The sequence below is a fragment of the Limulus polyphemus genome, unplaced genomic scaffold, assembly GCF_000517525.1.
Source record: "Limulus polyphemus unplaced genomic scaffold, Limulus_polyphemus-2.1.2 Scaffold86, whole genome shotgun sequence".
NCBI classification, from domain to species: domain Eukaryota; kingdom Metazoa; phylum Arthropoda; class Merostomata; order Xiphosura; family Limulidae; genus Limulus; species Limulus polyphemus.
The window spans coordinates 343,480-366,502 of NW_013665696.1; the positions used below are offsets into that span (position 1 = coordinate 343,480).

Sequence of the window (23,023 nt, forward strand, 5' to 3'; positions counted from 1 at the left end):
TTAAGATCCCCCCCCCTTTTTTTATAACACTGGTAAAATTAATCCCATCAAAATTATTCTCAGAATTCAAATTATAATATCCCACATGTAATACCTATCATTTACTATTACTAAAAGCCATCTGCCATTTATTCACTCAACTCGCCAAATACTTCATATCCTTTTACAAAGCATCCTCCTCATAGATATCTTTTGAGGTCAGCCAACCTCAATTTTCTGATCTACATGGTTGGGATTAATGGTAAAGTCCAGCAAATAGGACAGTCACTTAAGTGTAAGCTCGATGACTAAAAGGAAGTGGTGGTCCTTGCTATTTGAGCTACCAAGTGGTGTTCCACGGTAAAAGTATGCACTACATTGTGTGGTCACTTAATTATTACAAGGTTAAAATAGTTTGTTGATCACAGGATCAATGCAACCAAAATGGCATTATGACTACTGTTCTCTCTAAGCTGTGCAGTTTGTTGATCACAGGATCAATGCAACCAAAATGGCATTATGACTACTGTTCCCTCTAAGCTGTGCAGCAACACAACAACCAATCAAATGCTGTGCACTTAATTATTCCAGCTGCGCACATCCTCAGTAATGGTGAGGAGTCTCAACACACTAACAACCTTAATGACCCTGGCAGTCGATAGGCCTAAAGACCAAATAACCAACTGGTAGCATTACTAAGTGGCCTAATGATTCAATAGGGTTGATAGTCTAAAAATACACCCCCCCCCCCTAAAAAACAAAACAAACTGGTAGTGCATATCTGCATATTGCCTTGATACTGGTGCACATGAAAGAATTCATTCTGCACATAGGTTGAAAAAACTAGTTGGAACATTGATCATGACCCTTACTTTCTGAGCTATTAAGCAGTTTCACCGAGAGATATCTAGCATATGAATAACAGCAGCTCGACCACTACACAGTTAGGATTGATGGTGTTAATAGATGTAGTTACTGTTGTTGGAAACTGTCAAGTTCAGTAAATGTATTTAACTGTGGAACGTTTTACTTCGCTTAGGTTTGTCCAAGTGCGTGTTTTTATGTCTTGTAGTGACACCATGAATATTAACTCAATGATTGCTGATTTGCCATACATGGTACAGTCCTTTAGCAGTTGAATGTGAGCGTGCTGTATACGATGTACGGCTCGCAAACATTCAAATCGCGTTTAAAGAAGCCTTATTCAAAGGGTTAAACATGACTATTTTAGCTGAAAAGTCTTAGTTTAGCTTAATTCTGCCAGTGACTATTCACTTCATAATGTTGATAAAATATGGAGAGATAAAAATCTGAAATGATTAAAAAGCACTGATTCATCAGTCTGATACCTTTGCTATTTAACCTATCTGTCAAAGATGTTATGTATCACAGACTTTATTTTGTTTTATAGTCTTAGATGCTAATATTTCCATTACTGAATTTGTTGTCTAGTACAGAATCCAACCTAATGAAAAGCAGGGTAAGTCCAATTCTTTTTCGTGGTTAAATAAATATAAATAGTTCTTATGATAAAATGACTCAAACAACTGTGATCAGTCATATGAGGTTATAATAATCAATATACAAAGAAGAGAGTTGATGGAAAACATCCCACCAGCAAAAGGGGCTAATAAATTGTCAAATTACCTAGAGTTGAAATTGAACTACTGTTTAAGTCTTAATTCAAGGAAAAACAAAATATCGAGAAACACTTAACATTAAGTACATATTAAAAAACACAAATATGTCATCAAAATATTTATTTAGTGAGAAAAAGTTTTCAATGCATAATCAAACTTATTCCCATCATATTCTATGAACCTCATAAAAATATATATTTATGAATTACTAAATTGATTGTAAATTATACTAAAATGATATTGCACAAGACATGTAGATTTCAGACATATTTCACCTTTAACAAGTAGAACATATATAAATGGAATTAATACAAACTGTAATCTCTCTATTAACATATTAAAACACCTATACGACATTTCAATTCAACAAAACATTACTGTTGTAAATCATGGGATATACAATTACTGTGATATTTTAAAGAAAGTTTTGCTACGTATGTATGATAAATGTAAGTTGTTAATGCAAATTCTAACAATTTTAAGAATAATCATGTTGGCTATGCAAATATTGTTTGATGTTTCTACTTCTTTACAAAGAATGATTCTCTACACATTGAAATTAAATTAAACCTTCAAATAACAACAACTAAATCAGTACTCTAATAGTGATCACTAAATCAAATTTTAACCTCACTAATTTTGATATTTCAGATGCAGGTTTTAAATTAGAAAACACAGGTAAATATATATACATGTGTTTGTGATCACCAAATCAAATTTTAACCTCAGTAAATTAAAACCATACACACTCACAGGTATATGTGTGTGTGTGTGTGTATACACATACATACATACATACATATAGAACACACAAACCAACTTATACATTTTAAAGGTTCAGCTGCTAAGTAAATTTTCTATAAGAACAAGCTAAGGCTCAGATAAATGTTAGTTATATTTCTAACATTTAATCTTTGTAACTTCTCAGGAACAGATATACTGAAGCACAACAACATAAAAGGTACAAAACATAGTATCTTATCTGACACTGATAACAGTAATATTTGCTATTCAATGTTTCTCATACTTCAGAATCAAGAACATTATTTTAACAGAAAGGATGTAACTTAGAATGATATTTTGCCAATCTTAATAAAATTTGATTTATGTAGCACCTAAAATAATAACTATACATTAAAATCAATACACAATTAAAATCATATGAAAACATGTAGTCATTACTTTGATATCATTTAACGTTGTATATTTATCATTTTAACATTATACACAAGTACTGATAAAAATATTTATATATTATGTAGCACCTAGTTTAATTTGAACTTTATTTATATAACCCTTTTCTTCCTCAAAGCAATTGTAAATCATGATACTGATATTTGTTTTTCTTTAATTTAAATAAAAAATTGACACAATTAATGAAAATCTGTTATTCTGTTCTGTATGTTTTGAATTATTACATTGTAGTAAAGATCCTTGAAGAAATCGTAAAAACAAAACATTAGACATAAAGCCAATGATGTCTTACAAACAGTTTAGGTCATTTCTTTGACATTTTTAGTCTCCAATATGCACTTAAACTCCTTAATACTTCATATACATTTTCTATATGCTAAAGATAATGTATATTGATACAGTGATTATGGCTATATAGGTGATATTTAGAAACCTTTTACATTATATTATATTTTTTATATTATTTGTCTATTGAATTTCACTAACCTTTTTCTAGTAGTTGCAATTTTGTAATAACTGAGGATTTTTTTAACTTTAAAGCTATAAATGTGCCATACATACATTTTGGTTTCTTCACAATTTTAACTATATATACTAGTCTTAATTATTTTTTGATATGATTATTTTATTAGACCACAATGTTAACTTAACATTTTCTCTCTCTCAGATTTATAAGCAGAATGTTTTTCAATAACAGTTCTTTCCTGGTCAGATGCATGACTGTCAGGAGGCTTGTTAGGTGATGATTCTTTAGTTTTTCCAGAGCTAACAGTTTTGTCTTTTACTTCTATGTTTTCCCTGAATTTGAAGCCATTCTGTACAAAACATCTGACCTAGGGAAAAGGAATAACTTAGAAATGAATTAAAACACAAATCAATACAATAAACTTGCACAGCAATTCTTTATTTAACAGAAAAAATGCTAAGACTTCAGAAAAAATATGACAAACAACTGCAAATTGTTTTCATAAAACACTTATGCTCATACTAATGTCATGCTGTATGTTTAAAATATCCCAATTTAACTGGTTTTGACTTATGACCCATGACCATCAAAAGTCAACAAAACCTAAAACTTTATTTGTATGTTGAACTTATTTATAATTATGTTCAAAATCCATCCAACCTTGACATATCCTGTCCACAATATCCCTGGTATTAATAGACCTGGACTTAACCTAGTGGGCTACCATCACTTACAGCCAGCATTTACTCTTGCAATCAACTTGGATTCTTACGACAACTTATTTATTTAGGATGGAAGGAGAGTAGAAAGTAGGTTGACAACTAGGGGACCATAGTTTCCTTACAATTAATGCAATAGATGTGTGATTCACACACTAGAAGCTAATGGAGTGATTAGAAGCATGAACTGAACAATAAAAGATACTTTTACAACAAATATTGCAAAAAATCTTAATTTTTACAATAGTTCCAACAGTTTAATGAAAAGGTTTGTTACTTGTTTAGTGATTTATCTAATTGCAGTTTGCCTAAAAGGAAAACAAGTTTGTTTTAATTTTCATTTCAAGATTTATCTAATTTTGGGGACAGTTAAACAAATGTAGCATTTAATGTTTGTGCAAATACTACAATGATAAATGTTAATTTTAAGACTTATTATAATTTATTACACAAGAATAACACACCGTTAAAATTCCTCCTACGATTCCCACCAAGGAGCCTACTAAAACATCCCACCAAAAGTGACGATAATCAGATATTCTCGTCAAGCTGCATACTAAAGCCCAGGAAAGGAATAACAGTTGTAACCACGACTTTAATAGATGTGACTTTGAAGTACGATGAATTCGAACTTGAACATAGAGCTAAAATAAAAATAGGGTAAACACAATATAATGTAAATCATCCCAAATATTCAAATACAAAAAACAAAATTCTAAAGAGATAAATTAAAAATCTGAGCAAGTACACTGATATACCATATATTTTTTGATGTTTTTACTACAATACATATTCTCAAATAAGTTTTGACAGATGTCTGACTCAAAATGTCTTTATTACTGTTTCAAGTATTTAGGAATTTGACAGCAACTGAAAGCCTGCAATCTCACCTCTTGAACTCATTCAGCATGTGTATATGGATTTACAAGTTTTTTATTCACTTCACAATTTCACTCTACTTATTACACTTAATTTTCAATTCCAATAAAAGTCACCAGGTTTGTCAGCAGCTTTACTTAAAATTTCTAGATACCTACCCTGTAGCCAAATATTGAAAACTTCCCTACCATGACAGCTTCTTTGATACTGGACATGGTGATTCTCACTCAGGTCATCAAAGAGATCAATGCAGTCTTGCCAAAATCCCCTAAGCCCTAACACAGTGTGATTGGGGTCAGCCTGTTGCCACCTGCCAGTAATACTGGCAGCAGGTTATCAAAGATACTGATGCAGTTTTGCAGACATCTCATGACAGAGCATGGTCAGGGTTAACCAAAATTTACTATTGAGGAGTATATGTATATAGTTGCAAGTCTGCAGTATGGCTTAAACGAACCTTATAAATATTAAACCTATCAAATCTGACTGTGGAAACTTGCCTATTCTCTTGATTGTAATGGCAAAACTTTGAAGGCAGGACCATCAAAAATCAAGTTACCTCACATCCATAGTCTGGCATACTAACCACTGGGCTGTGATTGGTTCATAGTAAAGACAACACAACTTTATTACAAAGATGATTTCCAACATTTTTGCATAATACCAACAAGTTAATATATGTACCTTTGGTGGATCTGAATTTTTTTTATCTATAAGATGTACTATCAGGTTATAAATGTAATTGAATGGTTCAATCCACAGTTGATAAATAAACAACTATTTTTTGAATCAATTTTTCATACTTCTAGCAACTTCTCTTCTTTTAAAAATGTTGCCATCTTAAACAACATTTCCCCAAATTTAAAATTAAATTCAATTGTAGACCACCTTAAGTAGACATAATCACATGTTCAAGGCATCTACATCTACTCTTGGTAGAGTTATTTTATGAAACCCATACTCATGTTTCAGCAGCTTTAAATTCATAATCAATAATAAACTTCCATTAATTTTTTTTTCACATGAAATATTTGTTCTTACTACAAAATAAAACATCAATGCATATAACTTAAAGAAAGAAAAACAAATTTAAATAATCTATTGTCAAAACGTTTGATGATAATTAAAATATCTTCAATGAACCTGTTGTTTTTTTACATTTTATTGAAAAGTGTAATGCTCCTATCCATTAAGTTATATTACTTTTAACTAAATAAATAAAAGTAAGTAAAATAATATAAACTACTATACTTACACTGACAAATACTGATGTATAAAAAGACAGTGATGCATGACCTGATGGGAATGATTTGTAAATATCCACTTTTACTAACCAATAAGGACCACTCCCAGTACAGGAATATTCAGAAATGATCCTGAACATAAAGAAGGCAATCAAATCAATAGTGATTAATTCTATGAAATTTCATTAGATGTTCCATATATATTTGTTTTTATGTCATGATACAGTGTTGTTTATTCTATCAAGTTAGGTATGTAGAAACAAGATTCTACTTTTATGTTTGTTTAGATCTAAAAAAATAACTATTTCAATATTTACTGATTATAAAAACAAATTTAAATGGTTAAAGTTAACCTAATCTTTAAAGGCTATTTCTTTAGGAAAAGAATATAAAATGTCTGAAAATTTGAAACCCCAATAAAAACAGCAGTTTTGAACAATCCTGTTTAAACTAGCAATTAAAAGACAGTAATCTGTACATTTACATTACACTTAACTTGTACTGGGAAATTAATGAAATGTGATCATCAGTTAATTGCTTATTAATCAATTGCATTCAACTGATCAATTATTTTCACATGAGACTAGGGTTTGGTATAATGAACATAATGTACAAAAATTATATGAAAGTCAAAGTTCATCTTCTACCATAACATACAGGTAAAAGACATCATTTGTTGAACTAAATAAAAATATGTAAACAACTGTTACAGTTACCATAGTTAAGACACTGATTTTAGCTTTAATCTCTGAACAGTCTGACACAGGTTTAAAAACTTATCATGTTTATGTTGAATGTGAAGTTGTTTTCTGGCACACTGTTTCATTTTTTCCAGCTCACTTCTTTATTGTTTGCTTCAAAAATAATATGTATCTTAGTTATCTTGGAAATCTAGAAATATTGAAAGAAAGAAATGAATGGTGACTGAAAATTTGTGTTTGTGTTATTCTCATAAAAGTGATTTCAAATGTTTCTTTTATATAATGCCTAATAAAATTTATGAAAGTTTAAAAAAAAGTCAAAAACAAACAATGAAGAAAACTAATTTCTACATTTGTTGTATATAAAAAACAAACAGAAATATTAATTTTTATGCAAGTCTTTTAACAAATAATGAATGAAATAAGTGACAGATTTTCAGTACTTGAAAATTTGTTCTAGCTGTAAAATCTCACTAAAATAAATAAAAAATTAAACTATAAAAGCCAATTACAGAATTTGTAAAACCAGATCATTTATTTCACAAAATATCTATTATTTGGGAGATTGTTTTCACTAACTTACACTATAACTGAAATGGGGTAAATTTATTGAATTAAAAAAAAGGCACACTCACTTATGTGAGTACCTATGCAATAAGTATAAATTTCTTAGAATTTGTAGATTTTGAAATAAAGCACAATCATATTCCTAATCTGTACTGAAATATTAAATACTGACTGTAAATATGATGATTTTACTATACTATCTATCAATGTGTTAAATGAATCTCCATCATGGGTATTTTAATGTTTTGATAACATTTTCAAGGAACTTGTGAGTGAAAGTAGAGAAGAATATGTAATAATATGTCAGCCATAAAAAATCTATCATATCCAGTGCTGAAAAGGCCTTCACTTTGACAGATGTGTACCATAATTCACTTTCAAAATACATACTTCAATACAACCAAAACCACCTAAACTTACTCAAAAGTTGTCATTTGCATTACTACAAAAACAAAACAAGGCATGATTTAAAAACCCCAAACTAAAAAAGGAAACTAATGAAAACAAAGATGCACGATTTATTACTCTGTGGAAAAAAAGTGCTTGTTTTTAAATTTTGAGGGATTTAACTAGTACATTAATAATGATTAAAACTAAACTCAAAGAAACATTAATGTGAAAAGTTAGGAACAAATAGTTTTAAATAATATTGCTGGGGATTACTTACATGAAATTTATTTCAAAGATTGTGAACTTTCTGGGGTAAGGTTACTTCTTTACAAAATTGTATATTTTCTTCTATAAAAACATGATTTTAAAAAAAAAAGATATTTATAAATTGTGGTTATGGGATGAGAATATAGAGCTTGGTGATTAAGTCAATTAATTAAGGATTAACTACATCAATTAATGTCATAAAATTCTTGATTAAATGAAATTACAGTTAAATCTTATTAATGTCACAAAAATAGTCAACTAATCAAGATTAATTTTTCTGATTATTATTTGATTATTCCAACTATCCAAGTAATCAAAACATTAATATTACAGTTTTTTCATTATTGTTTTGATTAATTCAGGTTTTGTTGAGCTTATTCAATTAGTGCCACAATTCATGAAAATAATCAACTAAATAAAACTAGAATTTCTGATTATTAATATTTTTGGCTATTCCAACTATCCAAGTAATTGAAATATTGCATTATGATTTTTTATTGTTACTTTCTTGATTAATTCAAACTGTTCAGCTTCAGTATGGAATGGCCTGGTGATTAGGGTGGTTGCTTCATGATTTCAGAGTCACAGGTTCAATTCCTGTTGCTTCCAAGCATGCTTGCTTTTTTTTACCTGTGGAGGTGTGATATTTATTTATTTGTTTCTAAGTGATGGTAAAAATACTATGACTCTCTGCTAACATTTCTATCTGGCCATGCTGGGGCCCCTACGTAACTAAAACATTGTCACTAGTCAATGTTATGATATATTTTCAGCAACAAAAAATAAAGTATTTGTAGTAGTTTTGTGAAAAGCTGTAAAGGGGAAAACCCATAGAACAGTATTAATAATATTTTCAGCTTGTTGTAGGTTGTGTACTAATTGCATATTTTATTCAATTTCATTTACAACAACAGTTTAGGGTCAAAAAGAAGTAACTAAATTATAAATTGTTGTAACTGATGTCTATTATATTAAATGGAAGGTAGTTTGAAAATGTCATAAGAAAAATAAAAAACAAGTGGAAATAGGAAGATTAGTCTCATGAGAGTAATCAATTAGTTGAATGTAAAAGATTAATGAACCTGATGATTAATTGATTAACAAAATCCACTAATAACCTAGTTTTAGTGAGAATCCCTCATCTGAGAGAAATAGAAGAGATTATAAGCAACTGCATACACAGTCATCAAAAAGAATACAATGCAAAGGATTGAATATACATACAAGTGACTTAAAATATTGACCCAAAATTAATATCTATATAAACTAAGCCTAATAAAATACAGCAGGGACAGCATAGGCAATTGAATATCATTGAAATTACAAATACTTCTTGTAGATGAATTTCATAAGCTATATGGGCGAGTCTACACAGAAAAATATCTGTGTGTGTGAGCAAAAGAATGGTTCTTCGTATCAAGTAACGTTGCTTTCAGTGTTGTAACCATTTACCTCCGTTGCATTGTATATTCAAATATATGAACATAATAGTTAACATTATCTACTGAGAATCACATTTAGTGTGTTTGTGTGTACACTTAAATATTTACTACCATTCATTATAAATTCACAGTGTGCATTAAATAGCCTTTTACTCTTGTCAGTGACTATACTTGAAAAAGAAATAATTCAATGCATGACATTTGGCTCACAGCATTAGTATCATAATTAGATTTTTTCTTGAAGAAAAAAAAAAGTATGAAGAAGTACAGATCGATATCAATCAAGTATTGCTAAACTGTTTTATTTTCTTGGCTCATCAGCTTGAAAACTTTATGCAATGTGAATAAAAGTTGAAAAGTAATCCAAAAATAGGTGTTCTAAACAGTACTATAGTAAGTCAACACTGCATTGTGCAAATACATAAGTATGTCTAGCTTAACTTGATTTTGAGTCTTTATAAAGTACTTTTGTTACTAAAGTGTGCTAAAAATAAATAGATCTGTGTTAATAGAAATGAAAAACAGAATACAGGTTAGAATTACAAACTTAACAGAAGTATGTGTATTCTGTGGAACATACAACTACATATCAGCAAAAATTTAGAACACAAAACATTATTTTTTTAAGTAAAAGTAAATAATAACAAGCTATTTTTTTTATTACACTTTTAAAATTACTAACCAATAATATCTAATTGAAACACTATCACATGTTTGCATTGTTTTCTTGCACCACTTTTTTTTATCTGAATTTAAAACTTCATTGAATATAAAATTATGAAATTTTATGATAAATACACTTGATAATTCTTATCATATATGTATTTTGTTTTAGATAAAGAAATGCTTTTTGATATTAATAATATAATACTAACTTGCAACAACAATATATTTCATGTTTTTAATCAAATGGCAAAATCCATTTCACAGTCACATCACTTTAAGCAATCTTACTGCACCGTACATAAAAAAATTACTTGCACATTAAGCAGCCAAAATAATAATAAGTTTTTAACAACATACACACTAAGTCACATAAAGTGACTGTTGTGATTATGCAATTATAGTGTCATACATAGGTGTAACTACCTATTATTTAAAAAGCCACAACAACTAAACAGCAATTAAAAGCTTATCTGGGAGAATTGTTTTGATCATGCACAAATGATGTGTTGTGAATTTCCCACATGATTCCACAAACTTGTATTACTATTGATATACTTCATGCCCTGGTAAATTTCTCTGTCTCTCAGCATTAACATATATACACTACTGCTCAATATCTTACCCTTGGGAACAGTTGATCTTTGACCAGTCAGGTTTACATGTATCCAGGAAATGAGGTCTAAGCTCACCAACCAATGACTTTGAAAGTTCTGTTACAAAAAATACATAAAGAAATCCCAATAGGAAGTTCTTTAGTACTGCTGAACACTGGTTGTAATAATGTTGAAAATGAGCCCTGGTTGTGATGGGATAATAATGTACTGCTTCAGTGATAAAAAACTAGTTGAAAAGAAGGAAATAAAAGGTATTCAATTTCACAAATATGAGGCTCTTTGTTATTCTATAATGTACAATTATAATAGTTTGTGGCTTAGAATATTGGGCATTTTAAATTATCCTGTTTTGACATACATTTCTCTATGGTCTACTGCAGTACCACAGAATCTGATTTAAACATTACAAATTGGCATCTATAACTAAAAATCCAATACCATGACTTTCTAGTTTAGATGACACTTTGTTCAGGAGAACAAGCTAACAACAGCTAGGGATTAACCTTTTAGCTTATCTTGTAACATTACTTGTCTTCATTCTGCTAAATGGGGTTTGGAATCCTAGGAGATGAACAGGTATAGTTGGAGAGATAAAGTTAAAATAATTACATCAAGGGTATCTTTGGAAACATATTTAATATGTATAATCAGATTTAAACACTTGAAGAACAAAATGGGGAGAAATAATAGTAATCTCACTATTCACTGCTATGTGTCATATTTTTCTGATCTATCAACAATATCAGGAAATAATATTTATTCTTATGAACAAAAATTCAGTAGTTTTGGTAGTGTTGTGAAAATGTGTAGGGAAAAGTAGCCGGCAAAATTTATGGTATAGCTTTTAGATTTTGTCATCATTTAAGTGTTTTTCTTCTGCGAAGTTTACTGGCAACATTGAACCTCAAAATTATCCACTGAATTAAGAGCATGTTGACAGAAGTATTTTAGAACTAATGATTAAAAACATGCATTTCTTAAAATTAAAGGTTTTGAAAATTTGTGCAAAAGAACTGGATGGTTAACTCAATTACTATAAACATCAATTAATGTTACATAAAACTAATGATTACTCAGAATTTCAATTCAAAAATTACAAAAATAATCAACTTATTGAAATTAGTGTTTCTTATTATTACAACTAGCCAAGTACTTGATATATTGCCTTCATGATTTCTCATTATTTTATCTATTAATTCAGGATTGTCTAGCTTCAGGGTAGCATCGTTTGGTAAACAGGGTGGTTGGCTCCTTATTTCAAGGCCATGGGTTCAATTCCCATTGTAACCAAACATGCTTCCCTTCCAGCTATGGTATGCACGCATACTGCTTGTTCATAACTCACAAAGGTTAGACTGTAGCCTAATTGTAATGACCACTGGTTACATAATTAGCCACAGTTATACATGTTTGTGCTTACCTTGCTTAGATAAAACAATAATGTAGCTTTAACCTAATATGTTGTTTATTTATTAAAAACTACAAACATAACCAGTGCTACTTCATTGGTAAAATAATAATAAAAAAGATTATGACAAGGTAATATTCATTATTCTTTATTCACTTACAGAAAATGGTGATTGCTTAATAACTTGCTCATTTAACTGTGTTTGTCAGAAATTACTAGACAAGGACTAACGGCAGTCCATTAGCATGTAACACAAATAAATTGTTAACCAACTTACACGAACAGGACTATACTAAATTATGACTAGCTTTAACTAGATAGGAAGCACTGAAGTGGGAAAACAAAAGTTTGTTAATTTAGAAATAGCCTGCAAATACAATATAACCTTCATAATGTGCAATGAAAAATGGACATTAATAAGGATAAAGATGCGTCAAACATGCATTTTGTCGATTGAAAATAAATGTTTGCTTTACTTCACAGTGAAATTTTGTTGTATACAAAACAATTAATTTTATACCCTTGATAATTTCACTCTTCTATACCTCTACCAAGTGAAATGGCATGGGCTGTTACATTTATTGTCCCTTTGTACAGTGAAGATACACTTAAAGAATCCACGTTTGATTAACACCACCATGTGCTTGATTGTCTCAGTATAGTTCTGATTGTATGAAACTCAATTCCCTAAATTAGGCATACATAGGTTTACCTGTACTTAATAATAGTCTCACTAGTCACTGTTTAGTATTCTTCTGATATATATAATCAATGCCAGGAAGTAATGTTTATTTTCCTTAACAAATATTCAATAGTTTTAGTCTTGTAACAATCTGAGGGAAGAAAACCACAGATCAGTATTAACTGTATCTTCAGGTTTTGTACTATACTGTGTTTATGACACATTTTTAATTACAATAAGAGTTTAGGTTTAAAAACGTTATTTAATCCTAAATTGTTGTACTTGATGATGTTTATCATATTGAACTCCAGATAGTTCAATAATGTGTTTAAAAAAGGCTGAAACAAGCTAAAAAATAAGAATATTAATCTCATGTGAGAACAATCATTAAGCTGAATGTAATCTATTCATAAGCCTGATGATTAACTGAGTAATAAATTCCACTTCTTCCCACTTTGATGTACAAATAACCCTAACCATCAAATAAATGACAAAATTCATGGTATAGCTTTTAGATTCTGTCACCATGAGAGTATTGTTCTGTGTAGTAACTATTTAACGTAGTAAATAAAAAGAAATTACCACTAAGATGGGACAAAAAATAAGAGTTGTGATCAATATTCCAGCACCAATGGTATCTCCTCCAAATGGATGTTGTATTGAAACATCATTGCAAGAAAATGACGAATGGTTTGGAGGAAATATTCCGGAAACGGATAAGCAAATGAATACCAAAGCTATTAAAAAGAAAAAAAAAAAGTGTTAAGACAAAATAAGGTGCAAGGTTTGTGTCATATAGACTAATAAATGCAAATATTATATACTACCTATTCTTGTAACAAAATATACATAAATTCTATCATGATTCAATATTTCTTTGAACAAGTTTCATCCTTCTTTATTTTTGTCCTTTCTTAAGCACACGTGGTATGCAGAGTTCATAACTCAACATATACTTTCATCTTACAAAGCAGGCCATCTCAGATTTATTGTTAGTCACTACAGATTGAATGACATATGGAATAAGTTGCTCTTGTCAGCAGTGGAGGCCAGTAATTCATAGGAGTTTAAGAGGGGAATTGATGATTTCCTGAAAAATAAAGGTGGGTTTAAATCTTTAATTTTCTTGAGAGTGGGTATAATAAGATAGCCTTGAAAGATCAAGTGGTCCCTTACTGTCCATATGCTAGGTAAGAGTTGAAGAGGAGAAGCATTTGGGGAAAGAGTGATCATTGCATAATACTGTTTGATGTTTTGCTACATACTGATATAAATAGAATTTTAGTTCCTAGTTTTCAGAAATCCAATTTTGAAACCTTGAATAAGACCTATAATTAGTGAATTGGGATAATGAGTTAAGAGATGGTGTGGGACAGATTTAGGAAATTAAGAAAAACAACAAAAAAACATTGCAATGTAATGCATGTGGGTTATCATAATTTAAACTAAAGTATAGCTTTGATGGGAATAACCTTAATAGTGTTATGGAAGAAAAAGATCTTGGTGTTTTGGCTGATCGGTCACGTAGGCCATCAAAGCAGTGTGCTGTTGTTAGTGGCAGGGCAAATGTTTATTTATTGTTTATTTTTAATTATGCACAAAGCCACACAAGGGCTATCTGTGCTCTGCCCACCACGGGTATCGAAACCCGGTTTCTAGCGTTGTAAGTCCGCAGACATACCGCTGTGCCACTGGAGGGCGGCAGGGCAAATAGGATTTTAGGTTATATTTACTGAAATGCTAAATACAAGTTTAAAGAGGACATAATTTCATTGTACAGGTCATCAATTAGACCTCATTTGGAGTATTATGTTCAGTCTTGAGCTCTCTTAAATTTACCTTAAGAATGACATTGAATTGTTGGAAAGTGTTAAAAGGAGTGCTACTAAAGAAGGGCTACTAGGATTATACCTGGGCTGGAAAAGTTGTCATACAAGGACAGATTAAGATCTCAATTGTTTTCTCTTTGAAAAAAAATAAAAAAATTAGAGGGAATCTAATTGATTGAAATGTTTAAGACTGTTAAGGGGGGATAATAGTGTGGATGCATCATTCTTATTCCTACTTAATGTTGAGAATGGTTAAACAAAGGAACATGAATATAAATTTTGGCAAAGAGGAGTCATTTTCAGCAAAGACCATTTTACTTTTCTAACAGTGTGGTTTGGAATGAGTTGACTTCAGATGTAGTGAATGCAACAAATTTAAGAGAGTTTAAGAGAAGGCTTGATAAACATCGAAATGTTAAAGGCCAGCTTTGATTTTTTTAAAAGTTTATTTTAGTGAATGTGACAACATCGATGAACAAACAGTCCTTGTTGTCCTTAAATGTTATATGCTATATTGACTGAAGACAGGCATGTTCTTATAGATATATATAAAAAACAAAGCCAACTCAATTCAACATGGATTTACTAAATTTAATTCTTGCCTTGCTAATCTGTTGATTTTTCTTAGGATGTTTTTTATTAACTGGATGATGAAACAGATGTACACTTGGATCTTTAAACAGCTTTTGATAAGGTGTCATACAAAATCAACTAATAAAATAAGTGGGGATTGGAGAAAGACATTTTGATTAGATGGTAAGGTGCCCGAGTGAGAGAAAGCAAAATTGTGGTTAATTAATGGAGTCCAGTCAAACTGGACCTTGGTTACTAGTGGTATGCCTCAGGGTTCAGTGTATAGGCCTTTGCCTTTTCTTATTGACAATAATGATATTGATAGGGACATAACCAGCAAATTAGTAGTTTATTGATAGTAGGTATTTCTAGTGATATTAAGGGTACTGTAACACTACAGAAAGACTTGGATATTGATTGGAAAGTTAGAAAAATACTTGGGAAATGATCTTTAATTATATTTAGTGCAATGTAATGCATTTGAGTTTTCACAATTTGGGCCACACATTTAATATACATAGGAATACAATTAATAGCATGACTGAAGAAAAGAATCATAACTTTGCAATGGATATGTTATTCAGTCCATCATGACAGTGCTCTGTTATTAGTAGCAGAGATAATAAACTTTTAGGGTGTATTTGCAGATATAATGAATACAATTACAAGTCAAAACAGAAAATTATACAACCCTTTATACATACCACTAGTTAGGCCTTACATAGAATATTGTTTTTGCAGTCTTTTTTATCTAAGAAAGGATTCTTACTTATTGAAAAGAGTTCAGCAGGGGGATACTAAAATGATTCCATGGACAGAAAGGTGATCCTATAAGAATAAGTCAAGATCATTTAGCTTATTTTTCTTTTGAGAAAAGAAGGGTAAGAAGTGATCTAATTAAGTTTACAAAATTGGCAAGGAGACTGATAGGACAAAGACTTCTAATTTCCTTGTGTTGTTTCTTAAGGACAATAGGACACAAGTTTAAGACTTGTAAAATATAGATTAAACTCTAATTAAAACAGCTTTATTTTTTCTAATAGGGCGTTTGGCTTAAGGAAATGAATCAATAGCTTCCTTAAAATTAAAGAATGTGTAAAATTTTTACTTTCTGTCAATAGCAGGTGTGAAAAGATATCTTTGAATGAAAGACTAACCAATCTCCTGTCTATATATTATTTTCTTTATAGAACTGAGAAATAAAAGTCTCTAATGACATATTAATTTCTTAGCTGCCTAGAAACAGAAAGGAATAAGTCATCATGTGCCTTGATATTTGTACAATTCTTTGTTACTTTTAAACTGTAGGAGAACAACATACATTTGGTACAAATAAAACAACATGAATAGTAATGAACAATACTACTAAGAAACTTAAGTAACATGAATTAAAGAAACCATGTCATATCTATGACAATTAATAAGATGAAACTTAATGATATAAATATAGAAGAAAATACGAAGTTAATTCAGATTTCTTTGCTTCAAACATCTAACTTCTGAGAGTAAGATTGTAACTTAATGTTTTGTAAACTATGATGACAGTTACACATCATTTTGACATTGCAAGTTGTAATTTTTATTTTTTTAATAGTAAGAGTAAACAAAAAATTTAGCTAGCTACAGTTTGTTAAAACTATAAAAAAAAACTGTTTCACGTCTTTTCATGGTTTTAGTAAATTGCGTGTCCAATAATAATATCAACTTCAGTATCAATTAAATTTCAAAAATCTAGTGAGATGAACTTTGTGCATTCATTGTTACAACACCGCTAACACTCACCACATGTCCATAATAAAGAGTCGAAAATTTTTCTAAATAAATTGTCAGTGACTTTTGCACCCACTTTCTTATTCACTTCCGACCCCATAATTTTTATATACTCTAATAAATGACAACATCCAATCTCAAAACAAACGACAGTCAAATACTTCTTTAATCAAATGGGAGTGCCTCACTGATCACTACTGCAGCGATCTCTATGCCAAACAGTCGTAAATGTAAAATATACATACTCCAATAACTTGTGCTCGAATGAAAGTAAAGAAAAAATTATAACAATATGTCGATGAACCACACTAATTCTGCTTTGTTCAGTGCCACAGAGGCATTTCGTCTAATACTAGGACTCACCAGGAAAGCTGGGATACACAACAGAATACAATAATAGTTTCGTTTTGGGGTTTACTTACTGGTATGATCATTCTCAAGTACATAACTTTTAACGGTAAAGAAGGTTTTAGTATTTAAATCAACAACCAATCTAACAACGTATTAGAATTTATAGTGGTTACTAATGCATGTGCATATTTTTCCGCTGAACTGAGATATTATTTTATTTATAGCTGAACAGGAAAAAATCTAAACAAAATGAATAGATATGAAGATATTGAATATGTTATGCAAAATATTTGCATAAGATTAGGAATGTCCGGAGAAATAACGTTCAAGGACATATAGAGATGTGCCTGGGTATCTGCTAATTGTAGGGTTATTTGGTTTTATTAATAAGGCTTTTCTGATTTTTCTTCTGTTAATGTCGGGTCCATGTTCTGGTACTGTGACATTCTGTTCAGTAGTTGTTTTTGTTTATATGTTCATGCACTTTGGAAGGGGTTCTTGGTGTTTTTTTAACCTGATCTTCAAGTTACGTCCTATTTTACCTATGTAAAAGGCTGGGCAAATGTCACACTTTATTTTGTAAACATTTCCTGGTGGGGTGGGATATTGCATCATTTTCTTCACACGTGTTTAATTTTCATTCCAGGTGTGAAAATAAATATTGGCATTATGTCAAAGTTATATTTATGTGTTAGTCTTTTCCAAATTTCTGAGAGACTCTTGATTAGCAAACAAACAAACTAAACAACACTTGCACTATGATTAGGTTTCCTTTGTTTTGTGAAGTGTCGGTGTTTTAAAAAAAATTTCAGTAACTACTTTAGTAGATAATTGATTTCCGTTAGTAAAGCGTTCAAATAAGTGCACAACTTCTTCATCGATGTTTTTTGTAATACATATAGTGTATCCCCAGTGACACAGCGGTATGTTTGCAGGCTTACAACGCTATAAATGGGGTTTCGATATCTGTGATGGGCAGAGCGCAGATAGCCCATTGTGTATGTTAAATTTAGAAGTATTTTGAGAGTGCTTAGCTTCTGGTGGATTACATGATTAGACAATAAATATATGTAATTTATGCTGTATGTATTTTTATACTAAATTTTATTAGTGAAGCTTTGGAGATTCGTGTAATGTTAACGTTTAAAACATTTATTGTGTGGAATTACTTTCATTTTCAACTATGACTTTTATCTTTTTATGTGAGGTTGTTTATGTGTTAAAGGAATTTTGTTTGTAAAAAATGTATCTAATCCAAAATTTAGGCTTATATATGGAAATGACTATGATATGTTGTTCGATGTGATGGAAGAAAAGAGTAACCAAAGTATCTGATGATGGATTTCCCATGGCAAGTCCACGTAACTGAAGGAAGCACGAATCTATGTATTGAAAGTAAATACCTGTAGATTGTTATAACAGTTCGATTAGGTGTTCCTGTTTTATGTTGATTTTCTTTTTTTGGGTGTGGGGAAATAATTTCTGCAGTAAGTTGTATTGCCTCATGATAAGGGGTTTGAGTGAATAGGTTTATGACATCAAAGCTAAACGTAATAACGTTACTGTTTAAACTATTTATTTGCCAAGTTTACAGTTTAAAGAGTTATAAGAAGACAGTTAGGTATAATATTATTGTGTTTTATGGTAAACAATTGATTTTTGGTGTTCTTGGTTGGTTTGTACGCAAAATATTATAAATTTTAAAAGTGATAGTTTTAAAATAAAATTTTGAGTAATTTGCTCGATTTTTTGTTGCTTGTCGGGTTAAGGTCAATATTTGATTGAGTAAATTTAGATGCATCATTCAAACTATTTACCATTAAGGAATCATACTGTTTGTTTGGTAGAATGACGAAAGAATTTCCTTTTTCTGCTCTTTGGATGACGATTTCTTCAGTGTTTCTAAGAAATTTTGGGTCTTTTCTTTCTACTGTGTCAACTTTTGTTTTATAGGCTTATTTTTCTTTAGTATTTTTGAACTTCTTTTCACTAAATACGTCTAAGAAGTTTTTAATGGACATGCTTTTGGTTTGGTAGGAAACTGCTCATTAAGTTGTTTTTGTGTTTTGCAATTTTGAATATTTCATGTAATTATTCGTTGTCCTGTGATAAACTGGAATTTGACTTTTCTTGTGGTCTTTGACATGAGATTAATTGCTGATGATTGGATTATCGATTTGGTTCTATTATTACTTTCTTGCAAAATTCTACAAAGCTTTTTTTTTAAATCTAACACTGGGACGATGGAAAGAGTTAAGACATTTTTGTATAATACTTCTAATTTTTACGTAGAGCTAGAGTTTCAGTTTTATTTTTAGGAAAGTTGGTGTCGACTTTTCTTTTTTGCATGTCTTAGAAAGGTTAAAGTTAAAATCGCATTATTCAATTTCAGTTTGCTTTTTGTAATACAATAAATCTCTTCTTTCCTGTCTTTCAATAACATAGGTGGATTTTTCCGGTGAAGTTTATGTTGTTTAATGGTAACATCAGGCTCAATTGGCTTTTGTAGGATTCGTGATGCGGAAATTACACCATAACTTTGGTTAAAAGATATTAAAGATGTATATAATTTATCCCTTCCTTACAACTTTTATATGAAATCAGCATTCATTACATGAAAAAAAATTACAGTTTTTTTTTCGAAAGATATGATTACTTAAGGCTGAAAGGTCGAGCAACATGGTGGGACGTAGATTCGAACCCGCGATCTTAATATTATGAGTCAAACGCCCTAACCACCTGGCCTAGGAAGAAGCTTAAGATTCTTAATTGATATATTTGGAAATAAGATAAAAGATTAATATTACATACATTACATTTTTTTTTTCATGTATACATGATAGTTTTATGCATATACAACAAAACAGGTTATTATTACTATGTGATGTTACAATTTTTATTTCAACTAATATACTGTTACATCTCTGTTTGTTTCTTAATTTCCCGTAAAAATTCTTCCCGAGGAACTTCAGTGATACAAGTCCTTTCTTAAATAAAACTAGTCTATTCTTCTTCAATACAACTTTGTAATACACAGAATTTCCATAGTCACTTTAACTTGAACACACGCTATAATTCACAATGATTTACACACTTTACTTCCGGCTTGACTCAATTATCCCCCGTTATCAATTTATCTGCCGGCTTATATACTAAAAATAGAGGGCGTCTAGCAAACGCTGGGACGTTCGTGAGGTTCCCCGATCCTTCTTGAATCTCATCACGTGTTACCAGCGTCACGTGACTTCAGCTGTCATAACAATACCTATTTCACTGAACAATAACGTTATTTGTCTAATGAATATAAGTATTTTGACATCATGAAAATACGTCAATCTAATCGTGCAAATCTACCACAGAAACGCACACATCAATACGGTTTGACTTTTATTTAATCATGTTTTTATATATTTTCATAATGATTCTAATCAGACGTTAATCTGTGTGACCTTTGTCATCAATATCTCTCTACTTTCATATTTATAGTAAAACATCGAAGTGTAAACTTGTTGAAAATTATGTATCATATTATGTGTTTTTAGTTCTAAACGCTTTGCGTAAAAACAAACAAAAGAAAAAAAACTAAAGTGAATATGCTTCATGGGAATCTTAGATAAATTGTTTGAACATATCACATACTCCAACACAATATCTTAGTTGCATTTGATAGACTAGATGTACATGTCTTGGTCAGTTTTTCTGTTATTCATTATATGTTACTAAAAAAAACTTTAATTACAACCATTGGCTAAAATCTCTTCATGTGAGGACGAAGTGAGACTTTAAGAACAAGAAATATAATGCTTTACTAAATTTAGTAAGCATTAGTTTTTAAGAGTTAAAGTCGTAGTTTTTTATGCATTGAATCCGTATTATTCACACCACAGACAAATGTGATTGTATTCCCAACCACTGTCATCTGTTTTTTGTTTTCAAAGAAATGTCAAGATTCTGTCTTCCAAAATAGATTTAATAAGAAAAAGGAAACCCATTCAGTCAAAATAAACGCTTCAAAATCAATACAATGATTAACAGAGGACTCCATTAAGATGCCCATTAGTTGTGTTGATAACTTCACTGCTTGATGCAAGATGCTTGTCTTCAACATGACATCGGTATCCTGTGGGGTTTTTGGATTGCCAACGCCAAAAGTCTTCACCTATTAGAAAATTAATATTTGAATAAAAATATACATAATTACACAGATATTTTTAACACTTCTTCGTCATATATTTGTATTTGAGTATAATGTATTTAATACAATGCATTATGATGATAGTCCTATAATTTACACTTCATGGAAAACCTTTAGTTTAGTGATTGAATTAATTCTCTTTGGTAATAAGATAAATAACTGTTAATGTCAGAAAAAGAAAAATTGCTTTGCTTAAAACTTAGGCCCCAAATATTTGCAATATTTTTTAAAAGAAAGTAGAGCATACTGGATAATAGAAGACATTCCCAAAACAAAGAAAAAAGCACAATAAATATGACTCACAATTTTTTTTCATATTCAACATTTTACTTGTAAAACTTTCTTTATGAAACACGTGAGTTAAAACTGGAGCATTGAGTATAAAACTAGATTTAAAGAGATACAAACAACATAAAAAAATCTTTTGTTTGTGTTTTGCAAATAATGAGCCATCACAATGTTGTGAAATAGTATATGTTGGCAAAACACTTTTAAGTAATTCCAGGATATACACTTTGTATTTAAACCTGACTATTTGGTATATTCCTTTTTCAAGGTTTCGTAGTCTTCGATTGGAAGAATGTATATGGTTCTTTGATAAAACCTCTCGAGGAGGACCTCGAATGAAAAGGTAATTTATTTGACAAGAAAAAAGAACTTGAAATGGTTTGCTTATACAATTACGGTCTCAAAATGGTTCTGTTTTCAATATAGGAAACATTAGTTAGTCTGCCTTCAAATTATTTACTTACACATTTGATCTAAACCATACACAGCTTTCCAGCCAAGCTCTTTTTCTGCCAAACTACAATCACCCCACATGGATGGGATATCTCCAAGTCGTCTGGCCTCAATCCGATACGATACCTAATATTTTAAGTTTGTTTTTATTAAACTACGTATAAGTACAATATTTAACAGGGAACATATTACGTTTTGAGAACTCTTTTTATATTTTTGTAAATACATCAAATGAATGATATGGTTCAATGACATCTTAAATGGCACTGGAAGTAAAAACTTATAAATCCCATAAATGTGTATACAAAAATACGAGTTTTGGTATAAGAATTGTGTATATCTGTTCTTAACACTATACATATTTAGAATTCTACACTCTCAGGTAACAATCGAAACTAGCGCTCAGTTCTAGACTGTTATCGAATTAACTGTAGCTCTGGGTGATTGTTTTCGCTTACTTACAACTTAAGCGTTTATAGTGGTTTTTGAAAATTGTAGGCTTTGTCATTCTTAAGCAATGTGCTTACAACTTGTAAAGGTTTTTTTTTACATCTGACTTTGCATTTATAACATAGTTATATAAAAATATTCAAAGGTTATATAAATAATTACTTCTTTGATAAAATAGTGTTACGACGGCGGAAGTCGCGTGACGCTGGGAGCATGCGCGCTGGAGTTTCTCGAATTATCGAGGAACCCCGCGAAT

The 23,023-nt window shown here is 30.4% G+C and overlaps 2 protein-coding genes across 3 annotated transcripts in view; both read right to left on the reverse strand.

Moving 5' to 3' along the window:
• Positions 1-1,724: 1,724 nt before the first annotated feature.
• LOC106468157 (phospholipid phosphatase 2-like) lies at positions 1,725-17,281 on the reverse strand. Of its 2 annotated transcripts, none has more exons than XM_013928571.2 (6): positions 17,043-17,278; positions 13,441-13,595; positions 10,777-10,994; positions 6,133-6,253; positions 4,463-4,642; positions 1,725-3,646 (listed from the first exon to the last, which is right to left on the reverse strand). In XM_013928571.2, the coding sequence occupies exons 1-6, from the start codon at positions 17,128-17,130 to the stop codon at positions 3,455-3,457; spliced, it is 954 nt and encodes a 317-aa protein (XP_013784025.1). In that variant the 5' UTR covers positions 17,131-17,278; the 3' UTR covers positions 1,725-3,454. The 2 variants fall into 2 exon arrangements, with proteins under 2 accessions (XP_013784025.1, XP_022252853.1); XM_022397145.1 differs by having other exon boundaries at positions 3,432-3,641; positions 17,043-17,281.
• Positions 17,282-21,330: 4,049 nt separating this feature from the next.
• Positions 21,331-23,023, reverse strand: part of LOC106468168 (UDP-glucose 4-epimerase-like) — a gene marked incomplete at its 5' end in the record, with an annotated part of 24,228 nt that continues 22,535 nt past the window's right edge. Inside the window, 2 exons of the mRNA XM_022397217.1 lie at positions 21,331-21,540; positions 22,329-22,443. Coding sequence (XP_022252925.1) covers positions 21,410-21,540; positions 22,329-22,443 — 246 coding nt within the window. The remainder of the gene's footprint in view (positions 21,541-22,328; positions 22,444-23,023) is intronic.

Bases quoted from the DNA above. Each gene is read 5' to 3' on its own strand.
- LOC106468157 (XM_013928571.2), bottom strand. From the start codon at position 17,130: ATGGGGTCGGAAGTGAATAAGAAAGTGGGTGCAAAAGTCACTGACAAT. The intron at 13,596-17,042 runs GTGAGTGTTAGC...TCTTTTTAATAG, and splicing joins CTCTTTATTATGGACATGTG to CTTTGGTATTCATTTGCTTA. The intron at 4,643-6,132 runs GTAAGTATAGTA...TTTTTATTTTAG, and splicing joins ATACATCAGTATTTGTCAGT to CTCTATGTTCAAGTTCGAAT.